The 26,826-nt window shown below is 40.4% G+C and overlaps 1 protein-coding gene across 10 annotated transcripts in view; it reads left to right on the top strand.

Annotated features, from left to right (window-relative positions):
- MBNL2 (muscleblind like splicing regulator 2) overlaps positions 1-26,826 on the top strand; it is a 140,393-nt gene that overhangs the window by 47,461 nt on the left and 66,106 nt on the right. For all 10 annotated transcript variants that reach the window (XM_007667984.3, XM_007667982.3, XM_001512604.5 and 7 more), the window contains one exon: positions 3,187-3,973. In XM_007667984.3, the coding sequence (XP_007666174.1) occupies positions 3,800-3,973 (174 nt within the window). In that variant the 5' untranslated portion in view covers positions 3,187-3,799. The remainder of the gene's footprint in view (positions 1-3,186; positions 3,974-26,826) is intronic.

The following is a 26,826-nucleotide window of genomic DNA, read 5'->3' as shown; positions in this document are numbered from 1 at the left end:
TTTTGACAAAATAGGTGGCAAGCCCATTAGAGGCCAGGGATGGGAGTTTGAGGAGGGAGTTAAAGGTCTGTAACAGCTGGCGTGAGCAGTGTGCATGGGAGTCAAGATGAAGAAGTACTGTTTCTGGATGGAGGAGAGGCAGAGCTAATGCAGTCAACGATGAGTTTGAAATGATGAAGTTACCGTTATGTCTAAATTTCTGCCAGTAGGATTTCACTGCAAGGCCCATAGTGTTCAGGCAAGATCAGCTGTATGCTCTCTTTCATTTTCTTTGGACCATCTGCCCTCCTTCAGTACTCCCTACACTTTTTCATTTCCAATTTACACTGAGTGACCCTATTTTCTGAAGCTTAGAAGAGGACAGTGAATGGGATTTTGATGCGTAAGGGACATGAATGGGGGCAGGGCCAGTGAATTGAGATTAGTGGAGGGGAAAAGGGCAGGAAGAGGAGTCTGACTGAGTGGAAAGAGGGAAAGTGGGAGGGGCATGAGTGGGTGTGGCAGGGAGATTAAAGATAGTCAAGGGTGATAGACATCCACATGCATCCTATTCCAATTTCCTCTCTCCCCTGCACCCACAGAAAATCATACATACTATACTTTCTGGCTGTCAGTCTCTTGCTCATGTCCTCATCTCTTCTCCCTTTCATCAGTCAATGGTATTTATTGAGCATTTACTGTGTGCAGAGCACTGTACCTTCACATCTGAAAGATGACCACTCTCTGCATCTACAAAGCTCTACTAAAATCATATCATCTATAGATAACCTTCCCTAACTTCATCTATAAAATGGGGATTAACTGTGAGCCTCTCATGGGACAACCTGATTACCCTGTATCTACCCCAGTGCTTAGAACAGTGCTCTGCACATAGTAAGCGCTTAACAAATACCAACATTATTAATCTCTCATCTCCCTGCTCTGTTATTTCTCCCTTCTGTATTCCCTATGGACTTAAATCAGTAACCTTTAAGCATCTCATTCCCATCCCAAAACAATTACATACATTTCCTTATACTCTGTTGGTTCCCTTAGTTTTGATTTCATTTAATGTCTGTCTCCCCAACTAAAGATGAGGATCATGTCCACCAACTCTATAATATGCTCCTAACTCTACTGTACTCTTCTAAATGTTTAGTAAACAGTAAGTTTTCAATAAATAAACTTATTATGAGGAGACCAAGACTAAGGAAATTTCCCTCCCCTGGAAACGGTCTTAGAAAAAATATTCCAGAAAAGCAATTTTTCTCTCTTAGAAAAAGGAAAAAAACCCTCAGCCATATTCCCTCACTCTCTCCAATCCTAACAGCGTTACAGAGAACAGGTGACCACTTTTCAGTAGAATCAATTTAGAAAGAACTTTAGCTGATGATCATGCATTTATGTAGCTTAATGACAACCTATTGCAAACTGAATAGTCATCCTCAATATGGAATTTGATATTTATGTTTTGAAGAATGGAAGGTGTAGTGCTACATTATACAAATATTGTCCTTAATACAGAAGTCATTGTTTATGTTTTGAAAGGTCTGTCTTTGGCTTTTAAAATATGTCACCTAACCCATACTTTTAATCCTGTAGGAATATTCTCACGCTTTAGTTTCTAACTACCTCACGCTCTTCATTCGGAGTATGAAGACAGAAAATATGTCAAATCCAGGCATTAGCTGTAGATTGACCAAGAGCCTATCACAATGGGGCATATATTACCTCATTCCCAGTGAGGGCAGGGAGCGTGTCTACCAACTTTGTTGTATTCTACTCTTTCAACTGCATTGCACTGCATACAGTACATGCTCAATAAATACGATTGATTGATAGCTCTCTCAAAGACTGATCTGTTCCAGATTTGATCAAGGGTTTGGATCTGATGGGGAGAGGTAGAAAAGCGACCACACTAAAGGTAATTCACTTGAAAAATAATCTTTTAAAATTTCTTAGCTTGGTCTGGTTGCTTTGAATGGATGTATTAGGGTGGCTCAATGAGCCAAGCATAACCTCCCACGGTTCCCCTACCTCCCCCCTGCCAAAAAAACCCCCACAAAAAGTAAACAAAAACATAGCTCACTTAATTACACAGTAATTGAGTTGAGGGGGCACGAGGGACACAGGTGTTCTTCACTAATTTCAATAGATAAACAAAAGCAAATATAATTACTTCAGTACAGGGAAACTGAATGTTATACTAATTGCTTTAATGATTTTACTAATAACTCTAAATTTATATATTTTGTGCTTTGGTTTTAGGACAAAATTGTTTACTTAGGTTTCAGTGTAGTTCCTTGGTCTAATAAAATGTTCCTAAAATATGTTTCCTTTTTAAAGATGATTTTGGATAAAAAAACATTCCATCACACAACTAAAACAATTATTTGAAATAGCTATATCCCTTCCATTATTGACTCTTCTTAGACATTTTCCATAGAATTTTTTATCTTTGAATGAGTGGTCTATTTCTAAAAAGTTGGTCAAATTAAATATAAAATTAAGCTATTTTCAACAGTGATTTTATTTATTATATCATATGATACGGAGTATTAGGTATCTGAGCAAAATGAATAGAGTTGAGTTTTTATCTAGAGTATTCAGATGAGAAAAATTCACTTGAAAAATCTTGTAATTAAGGGAAAAAAAATGGTTACCTGGAAATATGCCTCAATTCTTTGCACTCCTTAGTTAATATAGATTTGGCTTCTGTAAAAAAATTCACAAGGGAAAAGCTATTATGGAAAAAGGAGGACCTGGAATTAGTCATTGTGTTTCTAGTTTCTTTACTATGAAATAGAATGGATCACAAATAACTGTTTATAACAATTTCAACAATGCTTTCCAAGGAAGTTTAATGTGAAATAAATTGGAAACTGTAGATCTAATATATTGTTTTGGCAGCTAAACACATTAGATTGAATTGTTTTAGAATCTGAATGACTAATTACTTTGTCTGCCGTATTTATCTCTTTGAGTTTTGCCTAATTTTTGGACTGTTGCCTAGATTATTGTTACAGTTATTTCAAGTGATTATTCCATTTGTCCGGCAGAATATTTTGAAGACCTTTTTTTTTTTTTGCTCAGAGCCATTATGTTTCATCGTTTCAGGTTCTAGGTAAAAGGACTTGATGACTTTTAGAAGTGTTAATTTAAATGGAATTGGATTAAAAAAATTATATTTTATTTATATTTTGTCAGGTTCATGATTTAAAAGTGCCTATGTGAAGTCACTTTTGCTGGAAACTGCTGCTACACGTCTGTCTGTGTTTTCAAAGCTTGGTCTCTGCCAACTACCCATTGTCCTGACCTTATGTATGGCAGAAGATACCTCAACCGTTTCAGTGTACCAATTGCTTGACTTCAACATTAAAAAGACAGAAGGAAAAAGGAACTGCTAGAACTTGAACAGCTGACTGTGTGATTTTTCCAGCTGTAATCAATACCAGCAACAGCATACGAAGAACTAATATTCTTTCAAGGAGTGCCATTACATTGGAGTCACTTTATTAAAAACAGTGGTGTCAGCGGAACAATCAAGAGACGCAGACATTTTACAGCCAGAGATGACACTGAACGGGTTTTTATTGCAGTACACGGTCTACAAGTGGGGCATATTGATTGATGAGTGACTGCTTGCTGATAAATTGTCTTTTCTTGTTCTGCTTTGTGCATACTGGACTCCATTAAGCAATTTATTACTTCTTTGAGGCTAAGAGCTGTATGCATTTTTTTTCTTACCTCTAGTTTTTGGAGCTTGAATTGACATAATTCATTTAATAGTAATTCACAAAATCTAATTTACTTTTTCGTCATGGCTTTGAACGTTGCTCCTGTGAGAGATACAAAATGGCTGACATTAGAAGTGTGCAGACAGTTTCAGAGAGGAACTTGTTCACGCTCTGATGAGGAATGCAAATTTGCGCATCCCCCCAAAAGTTGCCAGGTTGAAAATGGCCGGGTAATTGCCTGCTTTGATTCTCTAAAGGTAAGGAAGAGAGTTGCATGTACTAATTAAATTCTAAACTTGCATCTACATCTAACATAATCACTTCAAACCTGCTACTGTAGTTGTTTTATCCTGAAGTAGAAATGTGTTTTATAATGGGTCATAAATGTTTTTAAACAAAACTTTTGTTATCAGGTATGAGATGGTGTCTACCAACTCCATTGCACTTTCTCTCAAAGCTTAGTAGAGTGCTCTGCCCACAGTAAATCCTCAATAAGTAATATTGATTGATTGGCTGATTGATTAGCACATCTATGGTTAAGGAGAGACTGATTTATTCTGTCATGAAAATTTTGGCACCCAAGCTTTTGACCTAGGACTTTATTTTTATTATAGTTGAAGATTCATATCTTACTAAATTTAAGTAACACAAATACAATAGAAGACTGCATGTTGATATAGTTTATCAAGTTAAGGTCCTATCTCTCAAAGATTTTGTTTCATATTATGCTCAGTGAAGAGCAGGATTATTAAAAACATTGGGTTTCAGGACCTTCATTCTTCCTGCAATTTTGCTACAAATAGTTGGCCTTGTTTGAAGAGAGGCAGTATGGGTAGCCAAATGTTTGTTTGAAAGCCAGAGTGTGAACTATGGACTCATTGCTTTAGCCTTTTAGGTCTGCTTTTATGGGCCAATTTTGAGATCAGTCTTCTTTCCAATACAGTTAATAACCTTAGAATTTGAAAAAAACAAAACATAGTGTTTAGTAGGAATAAGCAACCTACCTTTATACAGCATGGGCAATAAAATGAAATAAGACCAAATTAAAAGAACAACAAATTGACATGGCCGTAACTTTTTATTAACAATTTAGGTTATTTAAAAAAAAGGATACTTTCCCTCAGGTAACCAAGTATGATCACATACACAAAGTGTATGTTTTACTGGGTCTATAACTGTCATTATCAAATCATGGAAATTTAAAACTGGATGAGTTGTTTGCTATTGCATAATGGAAAGATTTAAATGTATTCCGTATTTCCCAATAGGCTTTGCTTAGAGAGTTTGTAGATTCTCTCCTTGTTCATTTTAAAAATTAGCATGCTTTGGGCTCGAGTTTTGATAGAAATTGAAGGCACTAATTATGAGGAGATCCTTTCATTTGCTACTGTTTAAGAATTCTGGAAAATGTTATTGAAACTTTTATCCTATGCATTTCTTTGATAGAACTGGGACATTCCTTTCAAATTATTATGATGTGTGGTATCATCGTGAAGCAATAAGAACTACAGTAATTTGGTTCTCTAACATAAAAAACAGGGGGCCAGTGATAATTTAATCTCTTTAATGGGCAGAAAGTTTTCCCGATGAAAGACCAGTGAAGATATTTATAGAAATGCTTATGAAGGGAAGCTTTTAGAACATTCATAATTTCTATTAATGCCTGTCTCCACCTCCAGACTGCAAGCTCATTGTGGGCAGGGAATGTGTCTTCCAACTCTGTGTTTACTCCTCCAAGCACTTAGTACAGTCCGCTACTCACAGAAATATCATTGATTGAGTAATTGCTTGGAACCTTCTAAAACCAAATTTTTTCAGCTGCTTAAGCATATTTAAATTTCTGATGTTGCCAATTTACATTACAAATAGAAAATTTCAGTTTAAATCCAAGCCATGTTGTTTTATATTACAAAAATATCAAGTTGGGGGAAAAAATCCTGATTTAAACCACCAAATACTAAAAAAAATGTCGAGAATGCGGTCATATTTAGATGTCCAGATTTGTCAGTCTGATTTACAGAGGTCCTATTTCCAAATCTGGTACTTCGATTGAGTTGTTCAATTCAAAAGTGTTTGTTCCCTCACTATTCTAATTGTTTTACTACTTGCATAGAATTATCAAGTGTCATTTATTGTAAATTTTTATAATGCGTTATTCATCATTTAAAAAATTAAATATGACATGGAAAATATCTCTAAGAATTGCTTTCCAAAGTGACTGAACTTCTTCTCTCAAGGAATGCATTACATGATGAATAATCAAGTGTATTATTCTGATGATTTTGCAAATAAAAACAATAAAAAAATTCACAATGTAATCTTTGACTTTGACCAATGTGAACTAGTCTTTGGCACGCCATCCGACTAGCTCATGATTAATCAGTTATCCAGATTACATCCTCACATAGAATTGATCTTATCCTAAAGTATAAGGTTGAGAAAGGATGCAGGTGATCACATCCCCAGTGGGAGCACTGAGTGACGAGGTCCACCTTGTTGCTTGACGGGCCACCAAAGGTCACTTTTGTGATGTAGGCTATGGGAGTGGCTATCAGGTGAATTCCCCTGGTCTCGGGCTTCTGCAACTTGGCCCATGCTCTGAAGCCATAGGAGTGGGAATTAGAGTGCAGTGAATGAGGACTTGGGAGTTGGAAGCCCAAGAGTTCCTTATAGCAATTCCAGATCCGATCCCTCAGAGCCTAGGGAGGACTTGGGTTAGATGGAGAGGACTAGGAGATTGGGGAGGATAACCAGGGCTCTTTCCTTCCTTCCTATCCTAACACTCTGAGATCTTATTTGCTTCCCCTGTCCCTAGCACTTCTTGGACTAGGAAATAAGGGGTCAGGTATCCCTGGAGATGAGGGAGGGACTTAGTGGAGTGCTGGGATTCAGGATCAGGACAGGAATCTGTCAGAGCAGGTGATGGAAGATCCTCTTTTTCTAAAGAGATTCCTTTCACCATTCACTCCTCCATACCAAACAAAATGGGAATAGTTTTAGGGATCACCAAGTGAGAGAATGATTTGTATTAAAAATCTTGAAATTGTTAAAGTGGAATATTTTAGGAGGCAAAAATCTGAACCTATGGTTAATTGACTGGCAAATCGAATTGACTCATTTTGGGCCGTGTAACTTAGTGTTTTGGGGAGTGTGTCTTATCTTCCCCTAAAGTTGTTTGGAAATTGCCCCGTATCGAATTGGAGAATATGATCTTGGCTCTAGGGACAGGTTAAGATAATACAGTCAGTTCTCTTACAACACAGGTTTTCATTCTATAATTTTGATATAACTCAATGGACATATTAGAGAATGACTGTCTCCCTAAAGGAGTCATTATCTCTATAAAATACAATCCATAAGTGTGCAAATAGAATTGGTGAGGGGTTAAACGGTTATGTGTTTCTATATGGTGTCAGTCTAGATCTGATGCTGCTATACCTCTAAAACTGTGCCTCAGTTTTAATGTACTCTACAGTAATTTGTATATCCTTGTAAAAGAACAGTAAGTGATAAAAGTACAAAGCAGTCTACTAATGATGGACATAACAGTAATCTAGGCATGTGTATAAAAAAAAAGTCAGTCATGGTGGTATCTTCAAACCACCTAACACCTAACCCACTAATTCCCACTGAATCAACAGTTACTTGAATGAAATTCCAGATCACCATTACTGAATTATGGCAAAATGAGCTGAACTGAATTTTTGGTGCTGGATTTTCAGTGTATGATTTTAATTCGTACTCTCAAAAATCTCAAAAATTTTATAAAACTCTCAAAAATCATTTGTACGATGGTGGCAATTTATCATTGAAAATCAGCGTTGACCAAGGAAAATCAGGACAAAGCAAATTATTCATGTTAATAAAATTGAATTATGACCTTCTCTTCCCATTCTGACCCCCTAATACACAATCTACAGTTGTCGCCTTCAGAAGAGATATTTTCATGAAAGTGTATACAATACTTATAACCTGATGGCATTTCAGAATGGCATTATTATAACTGTTCAGGATTATCTTATATTTCCAACTAGTAGTAAGTATGACAGTGGTGCTGATAATTTCTAAGAATACCTTATTTTTTGGATAGTGTTTATATTTTAAAAAGCACTTTCACATTAGTGATCTCATTTATCCTCACAGTCTTGCTTTCAGGAGCACCAGGATTTTGTCCCAAGTTACAGATGAGGAAACTGAGAAAGATTAAATGACTTGTCCACAGTCACACAGCAGACCAGGCACAGAGGCAGGACTAGAACACAGGTCTTTCAACTCCCAGACCCATGCTATTTCCATTGCCATTTTGCCCCCCCAGAGCCAAATATAACATTTGTGAAATGTCAATAGCATGGCCTTGTGTAAAGAACATGGGATTGGGAGTAACCACTTTTCTGCTCTGTGACTTAAGGCAAGTCATTTCATTTTTCTGACTCAGTTTTCTCATCAGCAAAGTGATATGGGACAGACATGTCCAATCTGAATATTTTGTATCTATTGCAGTAGTGCTTGACATACTGTAATCACTTACAAAGTACTATTAGTATTATTATAATCATTTGTTATGTAGTCATAGAATATGATGGTCAGTTTCAATTCTCTTTTAGGCCATTCCCTTAACTTGGGACATGAGGCATCCTTTCACAATATTTGGACTTTAAGCAAGATAGCACCATAAATTAATGGAGGGCTTTCTCATCTGGATTTAGAATTGAAAATGCTCTTCTGTTTGCCATTCTGATTTCTGTTCTTCTCAGACAAAAATCCTGAGACTGCATTAAGATTTCGTTAGTTGGAGGTGTGCCAATTTCCACTGGAAGTTTCTTCCAAGAAATCTGGATAAAAACTAGTGTGTTCTTTTCAGAATACCTTCCCTCAATATTCTTTATAGAGAAGCAGCGTGGCACAGTGGAAAGAGCCTGGGCTTGGGATTCAGAGTTCATGGGTTCGAATCCCGGCTCCGCCGCTTGCCAGCTGTGTGACTTTGGGCAAGTCACTTAACTTCTCTGTGCCTCAGTTACCTCATCTGTCAAATGGGGATTAAAACTGTGAGCCCCATGTGGAACAACCTGATCACCTTGTATCCCCCAGCGCTTAGAACAGTGCTTTGCACATAGTAAGCGCTTAACAAATACCACCATTATTATTTATAATTCAAAATTCATTTGACTTGGTGATTTTGAAAAGGTTTGGATTGTGTGGCTGTTACCTGGATATATTTCCTTTCTAGATATTTTTATTTATTTTTCATGGTATTTATTAAGAGCTTATTATGTGCCATACACTGTCCTAAAGCACTGGGATAGGTCATTGTCCCTGTACACAGTCCCTGTCCCACAAAGGGCTCACAGTCTTAATCCCATTTTACAGATGAGGTAACTGAGGCACACAGAGAAGATAAGTGACTTGCCCAAGGTCACACAGCTGACAAGTGGAGCCAGGAATTAGAAACCAGATTCTCTTCCTCCCAGGCCTGTGCTCTTTCCACTAGCATTTATACCTCCCCCTAGACAACTTTTTTGTTTCAGCCAATGGAGCAAACAGTTATTGTGACCATGAAGTGTTATGGAAGTCTCACAAAGACCCAGACAATTACTGCAGAGAATATAGAAGCTGGTCCGATCTTTAAAGAATTATCAAAGTCCTATAGCATTTAAAATGGAGTGAATAACACAAGTGGTTTGAGGCCTGAAATTAGATAATCAACAATGAATGGATTCTGGAGGAAATTCTGCCCGTAGTTTGTGTCAGACTTTCAAGGCATTGAAGAGATCTTGAACAGATAATCAAACACCACATATTTTAGAATTAGATGATATAGGTGTAATGTTTCCTTCAGAGGAAACATAGATCTGAAGACCTTATCAGCCTTCTTGATTCATTCAATCAATGCTATTTATTGAGCATATGTCATGTATAGAGAACAGTACTAATCCACTGTATCACTGGAAGATGTCAAAATAGATGAAGTATGTTGTGTTTTCTCCACCACCACAAAAACCTCAAAAAAAAATTCATCAGTTTTCATGGAAGTTGATGAATCTTTAAATATGATCGAATAAGAAGGCACTCATGGAGTGAGGAATTCAAAGATGTGAGGTTTCAGAAGGTTTTAGCCTGGTACCAGGTACTCTATCAGGAAATTTAAGTTGAGCTGCAGCCTTAATTGACAAATTCTTCACTAAAGAGCAATCTCATAAACAAATGCATCATCATATTACAACTCTTCAAGTATTCAATATTTTAAAAATAGCTTAGTGACATTTATCATTACAGCATAAAGTCAGGTAAAGGAATTTCATATCACTTTCCAGGGGTTCTGGGTTGGAACTTATCTGCCAACATTACTTAGGACATGGGCTCACAGTAAATGACCAACTCTACTGTATTTTACTCCCAAGACCTTAGTAAAGTATTTTGCACACAGTAAGTGTTGAATAAATACCATTGATTGATTGATTCTCCAAAGACCCTTACATATTGTGAGCCCCTTGAGGGATGACATTTGGGTCCGATTTCAACCTGTGCTTTCTCAGTGCTTAGCACAGTGCTCTGCAAATGGTAAGCACCTAAAAAAATAGTATTACTACTAAATGCTATTACTATTTATTACCATCTCCCGGGCAGCAGAATAGCATCCCATGGACTGTACCAGATTGGGCCAGCTTCTATATCCTCTGCAGTATTTGCCTGGGTCTTTGTGGAACTTCCATATTAACACTTGGTGGTCATACTCACTGTTTGCTTGCTTGGCTGAAACAAAAAAGAGGTGTCTAGGGGGAGGTATGAATGCTGAGAAGCAGTGTTGCCTAGTGGAAAGAGCACAGGCCTAGGAGTAAGAGGACCTGGTTTATAATTCCCTGCTCCACCACTTGCCTGCTCTGTGACCTTAGGCAAGTCACTTATCTTTTCTGTGTGCCTCAGTTACTTCCTCTGTAAAATGGAGATTAAGACTGTACCAGATCTCACTTCTTTGATCCTCCTTTCATTCTCCCTCAGCACTTCTGCTCCTCTCCCCCACAACACACATACACACACACACTCCCCCTGGAGCCCCATTTCAAGTCTGTTATATTTTAATCTTTCTGACGCCTCTAACCTCTGGAACTCTCCTGTGACCAAGTACAAAAGACTCTGTAGTACAGAAGTGGGTAGAGGTTGGTTGTCATAGAAACTGTGACTAAGATATTTTAAAATCAAGCACATTTTTTGAGGCGGCCCACTACTTTTTCAACCTTATAATATTACATGTAGACAGTAAAGATGATGCTCATGTTTGAAGAAACTAATTTTCACATATGTCCATAACACATATGTGCATGACTTGTGAAAGTCAGTGTTGATTTCAGGGATTTAGAGAGCCCTATGACCCGCACTGGTGTTGTAGTGGGTTGTACCTTGCTATGGCGTATAACTTACAAGCGGGAAGAATCTGGGCCTTGGGGAGAATCTAGCCATTGTCTATATTACAAACATGTGGATCTATACCGTTGGTGACCCTCAGGGAGATCACTAGGTTGAAAGGACCCCAATGGTAGCAGGGGACCAGGCCTGTCTCAGGTGGAGAGAAACTTTTGGGAGCAGTCCAGAACATAATAAATAAATTCAACTTACAGCAGGTGAAGAAGCCCTTTTGGGTCTTACACATGGTCCCCCTGTAAAACCCATTTATCTCTCCTTGCAAACACTCTTTCTCTGTTTGCCAGGCACAATTCTATCTCCCCCACCCCCATATCCCTATCCCCATCTATGAAGTAGGATAATGATGAGATTTCTGTCTTAGCTGGGATGCATTGTGGGGCCTTCAGGAATTCTGTCAATGCCCACTTTCAGAAAGTTGCATTAATGACCTAATCTCCTTAGGGACCATCTATATTCAACTTGGACCGTGAAACTGCATTTCAGGGGAATATATAGACTGTCCCAGATCTGTCCCCTAGGCAAGTGGAAGCCGATCTTCCATTCTGTCACTGGGCACTTTGAGAATTTGGTAATGTAGTTTAAATTGTGTTATGCTCAGCCATTTTTCAATATTTCCTCAGTGATATTGTCTGGATTTTGCCTTTTGATTTGAGGGAAAGCAGAGAAACTGTTAAAAAACCTAAGTGCTGGGATTTTGAGGAGAACCTAGCTTTATTTAGTCAAGAAGCATTGTGGTCTAATGGATAGGACACGGGCCTAGGAGTCAGAAGGACTTGGGTTTAATCCCTGCTCCTCCACAAGGCTGCCATGTTATCTTGGGTAAGTCACTTAACTTTTCTGTGCTTCATTTACCTAATCTGTAAAATTTGAACTAAGACTGTGAATGCTATGTGGGACAGGGATTGTGGCCAACCTAATTAGCTTGTATCTATCCCAGCAGTTGGTACAGTTTCCAGCACATAGTGCTGAACAAATAACATTAAAAAAAGGAGTCTCATAACGGTATAGTCGGAGTCTGGATTTTACTATGCTGTCCACACAATGCAATTCAGTAGTTCACTATGCGGTCCATACAAAGAAATTCAGTTCAAGGATTTTTAGGTTCTTTACTTCCCCTCTTTTGCCCTACTCCTGTCGGCTTTTTGTAAACGTCATTGCTGATGAGCATCTCTGTGATTGGGAAGGAGAGGGAAGGTGATGAATATCATCATCATCTTCATTACCTTCACCTGCCAGACTGTAATCTCACTGTGAGCAGGGAACGTGTCTACCAGTGCAGTTATATCATGCTCTCCCAAGTGCATAGTACTGTGCTTTATACCCAGTAAGCTCTCAACAAATATGATTGATTAAGTGATCAATGTCACCATCATCACTCATTGATTACTTTCTTGGAGCAGAACCACGTTATAGACACTAGTGCCCTAAGCAGTGGCTGAAATAGCAATGCCATCTTTCCATTTGCTACTTATTATCTACTTACCCAGTAAAGGCTTGATAAGGTAAGGGAGGGAGATTAGTGTGATTAGGTTAGAAATTGGAGATTTTCCATCCTGGTTGTTCTGGACCCTCACTACTTCAACCATACTATTATTAGTGAGTCGAGTCCTCAGTGCTAAGGTTGCTACTGTTGGAGAACCAGTCCCTGACATCACTGTTTGAGGCCACCACCCATCTTGCACATCCCAGTGTTCCCCTAAGCTGTGCTAAATGGGAGTCAGGCTGGGGTCAGAATCTCCTTAAGCACCAGGCTCTCAGCCTATCCTCACTCACGCCTCCCACTATCATGACATACAGCTCTCATGTGCCCTCAGCTTCCCTTGAGAGTGAAGAAGCATATGCTTTGATATTTGTTGCTTGATCCACTTTTCATGGTGGAAGAATCAATAGTCAAGATCAGATTTATGGGCAGGGGACTTGGGAAAAAGCATTTAAAAGAAAGATAATTAGTAAAGGGATGTTATTTTCTACTTAGGATGAATAGGGGCATGCCTAAAGATAGGAATGAAGGTAAACAGAACATGGTTAGAGGGAATGAAGGAAAGCAAGAAGATAAGGGAAAGATGTGGGCAAGAAGGAATAGACTTAAATGAGGCCAAGCCTGAAGACCAAAGGGAACTGGAGAATTTGAAGAGAACTACCGTAACTCATTAGGGACAAGGGATGTGTCTGATAATTCTGTTGCACTGTACCCTCCCAAGTGCTTAGTAGAGTGCTCTGAACCTAATAAATGCACAATAGATACCACTGATTAATAATTGGAAGAATAATAATAGTGTTTATGGTATTTGTTAAGCACTTATTATGAACCAGGCACTGTACTAAGCATTGGGGTAGATACAAGTAAATCAGGTTGGACGCAGTCCCTGTCCCACACAGGGCTTACAGTCTCAATCCTCGTTTTACAGATGAGAGAACTGAGGCCCTTAGAAGTGAAGTGACTTGCCCAAGGTCACACAGAATACAAGTAGCAGAGCCGGGATTAGAACCCATGGCCTTCTGATTCCCAAGCCCATGCTCTATCCACTACCTCATACTGCTTCAGAATGTGGATGGAAAGGTGGTTGTACAGACTAAGAATATCATTCTCATTTTTCTCCTAAATTGTGGACTCAGAATTAATGTAGGAGAAAAATGAGAAATTTGTCAATAAACTATTTGGCAGTGGGAATTGAAGAGAAAATTCAAAAAGAGAATTGGCAGTTGCATGATTAGGCTTGGAAAAAATACCTGCATTGTCTAGCATGTCAGTAGCAGCGGCAAAGGAAAAATGAGGAGTAAAGTTGAAAAGTTCAGTCTTTATTCACTATGTTGAGTGATGACAATACAGTGACACTGTGTTCTCTTCCACCATCTTAATGATTGTCAAATTGCTTATGTGTCATGGCAATAAGTGGTGTATAAAAAATACAAATTGCCAGTATATTGAGGAATGATTTCGGGGAGATTGGAAAAACTAATTTTTAAAATTCTTGTATCTGTGAGGCTCAGTTGATATTTGAAAGTATAAGATATTTGGGGTAAATGGCACAATAATGGGGAAAATTGCTTCACGTATTTATTTGCAATAATTTCATTGCAAAGAATTGCCATGAACCAGATGAATTATAAATGCCATTATGAATGGATCATTGCAATCTGAAAGATAGCAAAGTGAAATTGAAAAACATTTGTTACTGTGATAAACCACAAGCCTTGTCTCCAAGTATGACCCAGTGTATACAGAGTGCTGAGCAGTATGTTGTCTATTTCTGTTTTCAGGAGTTTGGATACTGCAGAATACTAAGAAAAGCACAAGATGAAATAATCAGAATCCTTAAAAACTGTACATTAATTGAATGTTATTTCAGAAAGTTTTGTTTTCAGTCATAGATCATTTTTGCCTCACAATAACTTTTCAGTTACTTTAATGTTGTTTTCATTATTAATTTTTCTTTTTGTTTTCTTAGAGTTTTGCTTTACCAGTTCTGGTCAGTAGCTTGCTTTCAGGAAAATTCACTTAATGGAATAATTGTTACCATTTGTCTATTTGTTTTTTTTTCTAAGTACCTTAGAATCTTATATAACTAATAGGTACAACTAACGATTTCCAACATATTGGTGTGATTCAGTTTAGTTTAAGAAGAAATGAAAGACTAACAATTACTGTTCTTCAAAGCCAATTCCGTATCCAGCACACAAATGCATACTCATTTATTGCCCGCTCGGTTTCAGAAAATGAATGTCAACTTGTTTGTGATCTAGCTTGCAGGCCACTCAACTAAATGCTGAAATAATTGTATTATGCTTAAAAATATCGTCTGGCACTAGATATTAAACACAGTAGTGGGCAAGCTGTGCAAAGATTTAGCAGAAATTGAAAATAAACAAGTTTAAGGCTAACAAAATCATAAGGTTTATGGTACTGGACTTTGTGACTATTTTTATTATTTTCAAGAGTTGTATCTTGTTGCTTGCTTTAAAAGTTGGTTGATTCAGACATCTGCTACTTTTAATGGTGGAAGGTTTGGTGAGCAGATGTTTTAAGGTTTTGAAAACTAAGATGCAATACTCACTAAGCACTTCATTACTTACAGAGAGACATGCATTCATTCAATTGTATTAGATCCTACATAGAAAAGCTTTTCTTCATCTCTGTCTGCAGCTCCCTCTGAGTGTTTAAAGGCCAGAAACACTGAGAACATTGTGTTTCTGGCCTTTAAACACTCCAGACCACCTAAAGCAGGTTTTCCAATGAAAGAAAAAACTGGTCAGAAGAAATGGAAGAAAGGCCAAGGTGAATTTTCTGTTGAATTTTTCCTGGATCTTTTGGGTTCGGCTCCCAAGAATGTAGGGCTTAATAACAGTCTCAGCAGACTGACCGTTTTCACTCTACAAATGTCGGCAAGTGCTCTGAGCCTTTAACTCAGAGGCAGTTTTCAGCAGCCCAAGCAGACCTTTAAACCAGGAGAGTTGGTGTCTGAATCAGGGTTTGTTTGATCTAGAGGGTATCTGGGCATTTGTCCAGTCACTTAAGGGCTAGCCTCCCCTTTTCTGTGTTCAACATGATAATCTTGTCTTTCCCTCAGTGCTTAGTGAACGCTTAATAAACGTAAATGCTTAATATGATTGAATGAATAGTGAAGTGCTTGGCACGTAGTTTAAGAGCTTAACAAATACCACAGTTTTTAGAATTTTCTGAGAGGGGAGAAGAGTAGACTCTGTTATGCCCTCCCATCCCTGTTCCACCTCTCCCCCAGAGGTAGTTAGTGATTCTTATGAGACATCACTGGGTCCAAGAGTTAAGCCTGTCTCCACAGGGTTTTTTTGGTGGAGAGGTTTACCTGGTACAAGGCCTCAAATCTAGGGTAGTAGGTTAAAGATGCCCAGCAGTGGCAGAGACATGGAGGAGTATCGTTTCTTTGGGCCCTAGGAGACACAAACCTTTTTAGTGAGGGGGCTATGACATGCAGAGGCAGTCAAGTCGATGACAGTTGGGAATTGCTTTATGGTTCTCTCAGTGGAGTAGAAATGCAATACATTCTGGGGCTCCCAGGTTGGCTAGAACATAATCATGGCCATCACTGGGCTGACCACTGGTGTATCCAGTCCAGTATTCTGATTTTGGCTGCTGGAAGGAACACCCTGATGGTAAAGATGACCTTTTTTTAATGTTGTTTAAGGTGCTTACTTTAATGTCAAGCACTAATCTAAATACTGGGGTAGATATAAGTTAATTGGATTGAACATGGTCCCTGTATCCCAGTCTAAATAAAAGGGCCAACAGGTATTGCATTCCCATTTACAGCTGAGGAAACTGAGGCAATGAGCAGTTAAGTGATTTGCCCACGGTTAAACAGCAGGCAAGTGGTGGAGCTGGGGTTAAAAGCCAGGTCCTCTGACTCCAGGCTTGTGTTCTAACCACTAGACCACTCCTTTAGAATCTGCTGATACTTTCAGCCTACGCAACTAACAGCTTCAAGCACTAGTGAAGGGCCCTTCACACAGGTAGTGTGGGATGGTGAGCAAGTGCGTGTTTGACTTCTCTATAGCCTGCGTGAATCTGAGAACTGATTTCATGGCCCCTGTAACACCTCATCTTCCCACACTGAAATGTGAAATCTTTTTAGTCTTTCCTCATACTGAAGTTTCTCCAGCTGCCTCATTGCCCTTCTCTATACCTTCTAAGATATGTCAATCAGAAATGAACACGTTGTTCCAGGTGTGGACATTTCATATAGTGGCCGAAATGATTTTTGTTTCATTTCTATGTTCTTCTTGATGAAGTGTGGCATTTTATTGCCCTTTACGTTGGCTGCTCCATATTGAACCAGTGATTTTAAGAAATAGCCCACAAACGTTTAGAGATTCCTGAACTGTGACAGATCACTCTGAACTTACCATCTTGTAGTTGTAATTTGAGTTATGGGTCTCTAGGTGCAGTATCTTGGATGTGCACACATTGAAGCTCATCTGCCACATTTCTGTTCACTTACTCAACATTGTGAGGTCTTTCACAGTTTATCCCCAACAGAGTGATATGTTAGTTGCAAACTTGAGATTTCCCTGCATATATTAAGGGAAATTATTTTTATCAAAGACCTGGGGGGAATCCCACAGTTTTTCCTTTTCCATCTTGAAAAGTGGCTGTTCATCCCTTCCCTTTTGTTTCCTTTATTTTAGCCAGTTCTCTGCACATGAGATAATATTCCCTACCTCCTAGTCCAGAGGCTTTTGGAAGTCTAAGAATAGTATGTCTCACTAGGTCTCGCTCAAATCAGATTAACTTCTTTACCTTCTAGGGAGGAAATACCTCGATCTCAGAAAGGGAGAATTTCCAAATTCAAACTTCAAACAGCCAGTCTTAATCCAGACTATTGAAGTGCCACTTGAAATCTCCCTGCTCTAATTTTACAGCCTGCCCAATCTCGTCTAATGTTTCTTCCCTATTTTCCTCCTTTTGCTCAGCACTGTTCTAAGCACTGGGGCAATAACAAGATAATCAGGCCCCACATGGGGCTTACAGTCTAAGTAGGAAGGAGAAAGATATTGAATCCCCATTTTACACTGAAAGGTATTGAATCTCCATTTTGAGGAAACAGGCACAGAGAAGTTAAGTGACTTGCCCAAGTTCACACAGCAGACAAATGGCCGAGCAAATGGCCAAGATGGATTAGAACCCAGGTCCTCTGGCTCCCTAGCCCATGTTTCATCCACTGAGCCTTGCTGCTTCTCTGTACCACACCATCACATTTCTGCCTGGCTGCTCTGTATCCCGTTGATTCTCTTCTAGTACTAATTCTCAGAAACGTCAAACATTCCGGGGCCCTTGTTCAGTCAGGGAACTCATCTGCTCATATGGTTTCAGTTATCACCTTCATGGGAGTAGATCAACCAATCAGTCAATTGTATTTATTGAGCACTTACTGTGTGGAGAATACTAAGCACTTGGGAGAGCACAATATACAGAGTTTGGTAGACCTGTTCCTTGAAGGCAACACGTCTTCCCAGCTGCACTGTTTCCTTCTTAAATTTCCGAGTGCTCCAGGAAAATCTGGGGCACCGTTGCCCCTGCAGGCCAGTTATCTGAAAAGTTGCTTCCAGGATGAAGTGTTACCATACTGCTGCAGGAAGATGCTTCGTTGGACCAGTTTTCTGTGGATCTCTGTCCCGAAAATGGAGGAATTTATGATCCTTAAAGCCTCCCTGGCTCTCTGGTTTTCATCCCCAGCCACTGTACCCTGGACAGTAAGCAATGAGGGCAGTACCAGTAGTGAGGGCCCTGATGAAATTTAAGCCGTCCATATTTTTTATAATGCTCTACTTTTGGAGTTGTTGGCATGTGACAGAAAGCAGCTGGAAGGTAGTGACCATCCTTTAACCCATTCTGAGAGTCCTCAGCCCTGCATCCTGTGCTAGTTAATACTCTGGATTTGATTAAATGATCATTGGTGGCTTTCTTTGAGAATGACTTCCTTTTTCTGAGTGGTCTTTGTTCCATGAAGTTCAGTTCCTTGAATTTACCTTGAGATTCTAAGGAAGAAAAAAGCAGCTTTTAAAATGATAATTGAATCATTTATCAAGTAGGGTGGATTGCTTTTTTCATACACCTGCAATGGCTCTGGGTGAGGAGATTCTGCAGTTTATTCTTAATAATATAAAGGCAAATTCAGTGGTGCATAACAACCCATCCTAATAATTACGGAAGTGTTTCAAGTTGTAACATTCTGCTGTGAGCCGGAGTCTGTAATCTTGAAGTACAATGATGAGAGATAAGTAAGCAACTTGCTGTGAATGTAGTTCTCTTTTGTAGTCTTACAAAGACTAGCCATATGATGCCTGCTTTTACAATATTAGGATTGAAACCTTTTGTGATTGTCTGAATAAATCAAGGAAGTTAAAGGATATTCAGTTGGAAAAAACTTTACTGTTTTCCCTTTTGTCCACTACTGTGTCAGCTATTTTCATTTTATTTTTGGTATTTGTAACTTTTTCTGTCATTTTATCTACAGCAATTTGATTTGTTTTTTCACTTACTCCCCTGTCAGCCTCTAAGAACACATCTCTCTGCTCTGCTGCACATTTAATAATAATAATGTTGGTATTTGTTAAGCGCTTACTATGTGCTGAGCACCGTTCTAAGTGCTGGGGTAGATACAGGGTAATCAGATTGTCCCATGTGGGACTCACATTTTTTAATCCCCATTTTTACAGATGAGGTAACTGAGGCACAGAGAAGTGAAGTGACTTGCCCAAGATCATACAGCAGACAAGTGGCAGAGCCGGGATTAGAGCCCACGACCTCTGACTCCCAAGCCCGGGCTCTTTCCACTAAGCCACACTGCTTCTCTGGCTGTTGCTGCTCTTTGGAATTTAGGCAAATCTATTGAATTAAATTCAATAATAGTTGTTTGGATACATAGCTGCTTTGTCCTATTTTTAGGTAGAACTTCTGTGCATGGAGATATTGGGCAACTAACCACTCCATTTCTAACTGGAGCATTTTACCTACTTATCTAGGCATGGCCTTACGTTAGACTTTCGGCTATTACCCAGAAAGATTATAGTCACTTCATATGGTATTTGTTAAGTGTTTACTATGTACCAGACACTGCACTAAGCGCTGGGGAAAATACAAGCTAATCAGGTTGAACACAGTACATGTTCCACATAGGGCTCACAGTCTTAATCCCCATTTTACAGATGAGGTAACTGAAAGAGAACTGAAGAACAGAGAAGTGAAGTGACTTGCCCGAGGTCACACAGTGGACAAGTGGTGGAGCTGGGATTAGAACCCAGGTCTTGCTGATTCCCAGGACCATACTATATCCACTAATAATAATAATGTTGGTATTTGTTAAGCGCTTACTATGTGCTGAGCACTGTTCTAAGTGCTGGGGTAGATATAGGGTGATCAGGTTGTCCTACATGAGGCTCACAGTCTGAATCCCCATTTTACAGAAGAGGTAACTAAGGCACCGAGAAGTGAAGTGACTTGCCCAAAGTCACACAGCTGACAGGTGGTGGATCCTGGATTAGAACCCATGACCTCTGAGGCCACGCTGCTTCTTCTGCATCTTTTCTCTTTTCTTAAATATCAAATGTTGAAGCCAAGAAAATACCTGAAGGTCTATCAAATTACAAGTAGTCTCAGTTCTCCTGTGTTGCAGTGGATACTTTTTGGTGAATGGTACATTTGGAACCTCACATTATAATAATAATAATAATGTTGGTATTTGTTAAGCGCTTACTATGTGCAGAGCACTGTTCTAAGCGCTGGGGTAGATACAGGGTAATCAGGTTGTCCCTCGTGAGGCTCACAGTTAATCCCCATTTTACAGATGAGGTAACTGAGGCACAGAGAAGTGAAGTGACTTGCCCACAGTCACACAGCTGCCAAGTGGCAGAACTGGGATTTGAACCCATGACCTATGACTCCTAAGCCCCAGCTCTTTCCACTGAGCTACGCTGCTTCTCATAGAACTCTCAATGTGCCTGGTGTTGTACACATGTGTGATGCTGCACACATAATGACTCAGTGAAAGGAAGCAGTGTGGCCCAGTGGAAAGAGCAAGGGCATGGGAATTGGAAGACCTGGGTTCTAATCCTGTCTCACTTACCCACTGTGTGATTTGGACAAGTCACTTCACTAATTTTGTACCTCAGTTCTCTCATCTGCAAAATGGGGATTCAACACCCATTGCTCCCTGCTACTGGAATGTGAACCCCATGTGGGACCTAATTATCTCGTGTCTACCCTCTTCTCCCACTTCATTCTGTCTCATTCTTACACTTGGATTTGCATCTTTATACACCCCTTCCACAGCCTCACAGCACTTATGTACGTGTCTGTCTCGCCCTCTAGACTGTAAGCTCGTTGTGGCTATTCCTTAATTATCTCCCAGCATTCTGTCAGTCAATCAATTATTCAAATGTATTTATTGAGTGCTTTCTGTATGCAGAGGTCTGTACTAAGCTATAATGTGGAATGAAAATACATTATAGAAAAACAGGGTTTTCGTGTTGAAACAAATGCAGTTATACTGTACTGAGGTAATCCAGCTTCTCCTTAAGTAAGGAATTAATAAGAATGGACAGCTCTGCTAAGATTTAATGTGTCAGAACATCATCGGTCATCATCAGTAATACTTATGGAGCTCCTATTACTATAAAGTCCTATCCCGGGTACTTCCAGAAGTTACAACAGCAAGCTAGTAAAACAAGGTCCCTGCCCTCAGAGAGCAGTAATTTATTGTGTAGAATCAAACTGATCTGAATGAGTACTTCAAAAATTCCTAACCTTTTCCCATTTTGTAGTATGATCATTAAAGGATTAAGTGATATGAATACCTCACCTGTTCAGGAATTTCACTCTATGGGGGGAGGAAAAGCCAGAAGCAGCGTGGCTTATTGGAAAGATCCCAGGCTGGGGAGTCCAAAGGTGTGGGTTCTAATCCTGGCTCCACCACTGATCATCTGTGTGACTTTGGGTAAGTCACTTGACTTCTCTGTGCCTCAGTTCCCTCATCTATCAAATGGGATTAAAACCGTGAGCCCCACGTGGGACAACCTGATGACCTTTTATCTACCCCACTGCTTAGAACAGTGCTCGGCACATAGTAAGCGCTTAACATATACCAGCATTATTATTATTAAAAGAAAGAACAGTGTCAAAAACAGTTCCCTGGTTCTCACAATTCTTGGAACTGAACAATGCACATGTCCATTTTTGACCTTTAAATTCAATTTGCAGAGACAAAGTGAGATTATTTTTCCCTGTAATATTAAAAATATTAATACAACTGGATAAGGAGGAGTTGGTATTTGCTTTTCACATCTTTGGTATTTCTTCAGTGTTTTTCATAAAAGTGGGTTAAATTTGCTAAATTCACATATTGAGTCCTTAAGGCATTTACTAGAAGGGAGGACATTGTACTTTTACAGTGAACTACTGGATTGGGGTGGGAGTAAGGGTCAGGTGACTGGAACATCCACAGGGACATCAATATCCCTATTTTGGTACTGGTACAAATGGAATGAGGTGACATGCTACTAGATTGACATTAACAGTGCAATTAGCTTCACCCTGGATGTTCCATCTTTGCCAGTGTTGGTTTAAGGTGGGGCCTGCTGGACTTGGACTGATAAGATACTACTATTATTATTATTATTATGGGGAAGTAGCATGGCCTAGTGGCAAGAGCACGGGCTTGGGAGTCAGAAGACTTGGGTTCTAATCCTGGCTCTGCCACTCGTCTGCTATGTGATCTTGGGCAAGTCATTTAACTTCTCTGTGCGTCAGGTACCTCATCTGTAAAATGGGGAATGAGTCTGTGAGGCCCACATGGGACAACCTGATTACCTTGTATCTACCCCGGTGCTTAGAACAGGCTTGGCACATAGTAAGCGTTTAAACAATACCATTATTGTTGTTGTTATTATTATTCTAGGCTGGTCTGGCTATAACAGATAACTTGATTTTGTCCATTTCTGGGCCCAGAGGAACTGTACTTAACATTATGATTAAAGAAAAATCCGAGTCGAAGGTGGGATAGTAGTAATAGCATTTTTTCAACACTTACTATGTGCAGAGGTCTGTATTAAATACTGGGAAAGAACAAACAGGAAGGTGCATTTAAGATGAATTAACATGGGGTTGATTTAGAGGCCATTTTTCATGTGACTGAACCCAAATGAACAAATAAAGAGCCCTAGATCGCTAAAGATTTGGAAACTGCCTTACTTGAAGAAAGTTATTAATTGGGAAGTTTCTTGAGCAAGTTTTCTTTTAGTAGCAGTGATCATTTTTACTATTCATTAATTCATTCAATAGTATTTATTGAGCGCTTACTATGTGCAGAGCACTGTACTAAGCGCTTGGGATGAACAAGTCGGCAACAGATAGAGACAGTCCCTGCCATTTGACGGGCTTACAGTCTAATCGGGGGAGATGGACAGACAAGAACGATGGCAATAAATAGAATCAAGGGGAAGAACAATTCATTAACAAAATAAATAGGGTAATGAAAATATATACAGTGGACCGGACGAGTACAGTGCTGTGGGGATGGGAAGGGAGAGGTGGAGGAGCAGAGGGAAAAGGGGAAAAAGGGGGTTTAGCTGCGGAGAGGTAAAGGGGGGGTGGCAGAGGGAGTAGAAGGAGAAGAGGAGCTCAGTCTGGGAAGACCTCTTGGAGGAGGTGAGTTTTAAGTAGGGTTTTGAAGAGGGAAAGAGAATCAGTTTGGCGGAGGTGAGGAGGGAGGGCGTTTCATGACCGCGGGAGGACGTGGCCCAGGGGTCGACGGTGGGATAGGCGAGACCGAGGGAGGGTGAGGAGGTGGGCGGCAGAGGAGCGGAGCGTGCGGGGTGGGCGGTAGAAAGAGAGAAGGGAGGAGAGGTAGGAAGGGGCAAAGTGATGTAGAGCCTTGAAGCCTAGAGTGAGGAGTTTTTGTTTGGAGCGGAGGTCGATAGGCAACCACTGGAGTTGTTTAAGAAGGGGAGTGACATGCCCAGATCGTTTCTGCAGGAAGATGAGCGGGGCAGCGGAGTGAAGAATAGACCGGAGCGGGGCGAGAGAGGAGGAAGGGAGGTGAGAGAGAAGGCTGACACAGTAGTCTAGCCGGGATATAACGAGAGCCTGTAACAGTAAGGTAGCCGTTTGGGTGGAGAGGAAAGGGCGGATCTTGGCGATATTGTAGAGGTGAAACCGGCAGGTCTTGGTAACGGATAGGATGTGTGGGGTGAACGAGAGAGACGAATCAAGGATGACACCGAGATTGCGAGCCTGAGAGACGGGAAGGATGGTCGTGCCATCCACGGTGATAGAGAAGTCTGGGAGAGGACCGGGTTTGGGAGGGAAGATGAGGAGCTCAGTCTTGCTCATGTTGAGTTTTAGGTGGCGGGCAGACATCCAGGTGGAGACGTCCCGGAGGCAGGAGGAGATGCGAGCCTGAAGGGAGGGGGAGAGGACAGGGGCGGAGATGTAGATCTGCATGTCATCTGCGTAGAGATGGTAGTCAAAGCCGTGAGAGCGAATGAGTTCACCGAGGGAGTGAGTGTAAATGGAGAACAGAAGAGGGCCAAGAACTGACCCTTGAGGAACTCCAACAGTTAAAGGATGGGAGGGGGAGAAGGCTCCAGTGAAGGAGACCGAGAATGACCGGCCAGAGAGGTAAGAGGAGAACCAGGAGAGGACAGAGTCCGTGAAGCCAAGGTGAGATAAGGTATGGAGGAGGAGGGGATGGTCGACAGTGTCAAAGGCAGCAGAGAGGTCAAGGAGGATTAGAATGGAGTAGGAGCCATTGGATTTGGCAAGAAGGAGGTCATGGGTTACCTTAGAGAGAGCAGTCTCGGTAGAGTGGAGGGGACGGAAGCCAGATTGGCGGGGGTGGGAGAGAATGGGAGTTAAGGAATTCTAAGCATCGATTGTAGACGACTCGTTCTAGGATTTTGGAAAGGAAGGGTAGTAGGGAGATAGGGTGATAACTGGAGGAGGAAGTGGGGTCAAGAGCGGGTTTTTTTAGGATGGGGGAGACATAGAAGTTGGGTTTGTTGAAGTTCTTTACTCTTTCTTTAGTGGATGGGGCATGAGAGGTCAGTAATGGAAATTAATAACGCATCAACTGACTTTCTGGCAAAGAGATTATGGTAGATTATCATTATTTTTTAATGGTATTTGTTAAATGCTTACTATGTACCAGGCACTGCTCTAATCACTGGGGTAGATATGAAATAACCAGGTAGGACACAATCCCCCTCCCACAGGGCTCACAGCCTTAATCTTCATTTTACAGATGGGGTAACTAAGGCCCAGAGACATAAAGTGACTTGCCCAAGGTCACACAGTAGACAAGTGGTGGAGCCGGGATTAGAACCTATGTCCTCCTGACTCTTAGGCCCAAGATATTTCCACAAAGTCACTCCACTTCTTGACATGACTAGATGATTAATGACTAGAACCCTCTGATTCATTACCCACTGCAACTTTTGCCATTGATGTCTCTCAGCTCTATGTTTCCTTACTGAAGCTGCCCATTGAGTCGATGTCTTTTTAGGTGTATGGTACCTGTTAAGCTTACTAGGTACCAAACTGGGTGCTGAGGTAGATACAGGATAATCAGGTTGGACACAGTCCCTGTCCCACATGGGACTCACAGTCTAAGAAGAAGAGAATATAATTTAAACACTGTTTTACAGATAACTGAGGCACAAAGAAATTATGTTAAAGAACCATTGTCATCCTTAATAAAGAGGCCGCTTGTAAGATGGGAAACTGGTTTCTACTCTCTTTGGTCTTGTTACACTTGGTTGTGGATGGTGGCAGGTGGCTGCACGGGACGCCCAGGGGTATTCCGGCCCATAGCCATGGACAGCACCCCAACCTCAAGCAGCCATCTTGAACTGCACCTTCCTGGTCTCAGGAACCTGTGTGTTGATGGTTCATCTCAAACCATCATCACTACTGAGAAACAACTCAAGTGCCCCTCCTGGCACTTTTCCCTAGTCAAAATACAGGTCTTTTGCAAGTCTCACCTATTAGTCTCTTAGTGAGACAGCAGTAGCATTTGGTGACACCCTGAGCATCTGAGCAGCCCTGTTTAATAGGACTCACCCCAGATGGGGAATTGCTGTCCCCACTGCTCACCTCAGGTGGAGAATTGCTCATTCCACTGCCCTAAACCTTTAAGCTGTGTGATCTAATGGATAAAGTACTGGCCTAGGAATCTGAAGGACCTGGGTTCTAATCCTGGCTCTGTCACTTCTCTGCTGTGTGATCTTGGGCTTAAGATGCTTAACTTCTAGGTGCCTCAGTTACCTCATCTGTAAAATGGAGATTAAGACCGTGATTACCTGATTACCTTGTATCTACCACAGTGCTTAGAACAGTGCTTGGCACATAGTAAGCACTTAACAAATACCATAATTATTATTATATGTCCAAAATGAAGCTACCGATGTAACCAATGCTAGTTCATAGTCCCTTCTGTACAATAAAGAGACTTGCAAGACATGCTATGACATTATAGCAGCCCTTTTGGAGACAGGAATCCCAGCTATGCAAGTAAAAATGAATATATAAAATGGCTGCTTCTCCAAGACAGTGACTACCTCTGCCTCTTATACTGTCATAGACAGTCCTCAAGATTGGTAATGGAGAGGAGACACCATCAAGATGGGATCGGTAGAAATAAGTCAGAAAGAATTAAAAACTACTCGAAAGAAGGTAATAAATGTCTCAATAGCACCTTGCAGCTATTCATGATCATAAAACGGTGGCCCTATCAATCCAACAGTGGAAATATAAGGCTAGCTGGATGACGATGAAGAAATCACAATAAAAGAAGATCGAGGTCCCCTTACACACTGAATTTAGACTGAAATGCAGGCAATACACTGAATCGGGCTCAGAATTGAAGTGAAAGGATTCAGTTCTAAAAATCTCTACAGAAGACCAATGGACAGTCAAACATTTCAAAGATGCTATTTAGGGTAAACAGGGCCATATGCACAGATTGGATCAAATCAGATATGTTTCTATGCTAGGGGTTGAAACTGTATGGGAAAGATCTAAAGTTCTGTAATAGTTGGACTTATTGGATACGTTAGTATCTGAAAATGGAAATTGCATTTAGTCAGTGACTGCTTCTGTCACCCCATATTGTCTGCCTTTGGCCATTTCACTGCTAATTAACACCACCCGCAGGGAGTGAGC

This window comes from Ornithorhynchus anatinus, chromosome 10 (genome assembly GCF_004115215.2).
Source record: "Ornithorhynchus anatinus isolate Pmale09 chromosome 10, mOrnAna1.pri.v4, whole genome shotgun sequence".
In the NCBI taxonomy this organism is placed as follows: domain Eukaryota; kingdom Metazoa; phylum Chordata; class Mammalia; order Monotremata; family Ornithorhynchidae; genus Ornithorhynchus; species Ornithorhynchus anatinus.
The sequence above is the reverse complement of the archived record's forward strand: the minus strand, read 5'-3'. Positions and strand labels throughout refer to the sequence as shown.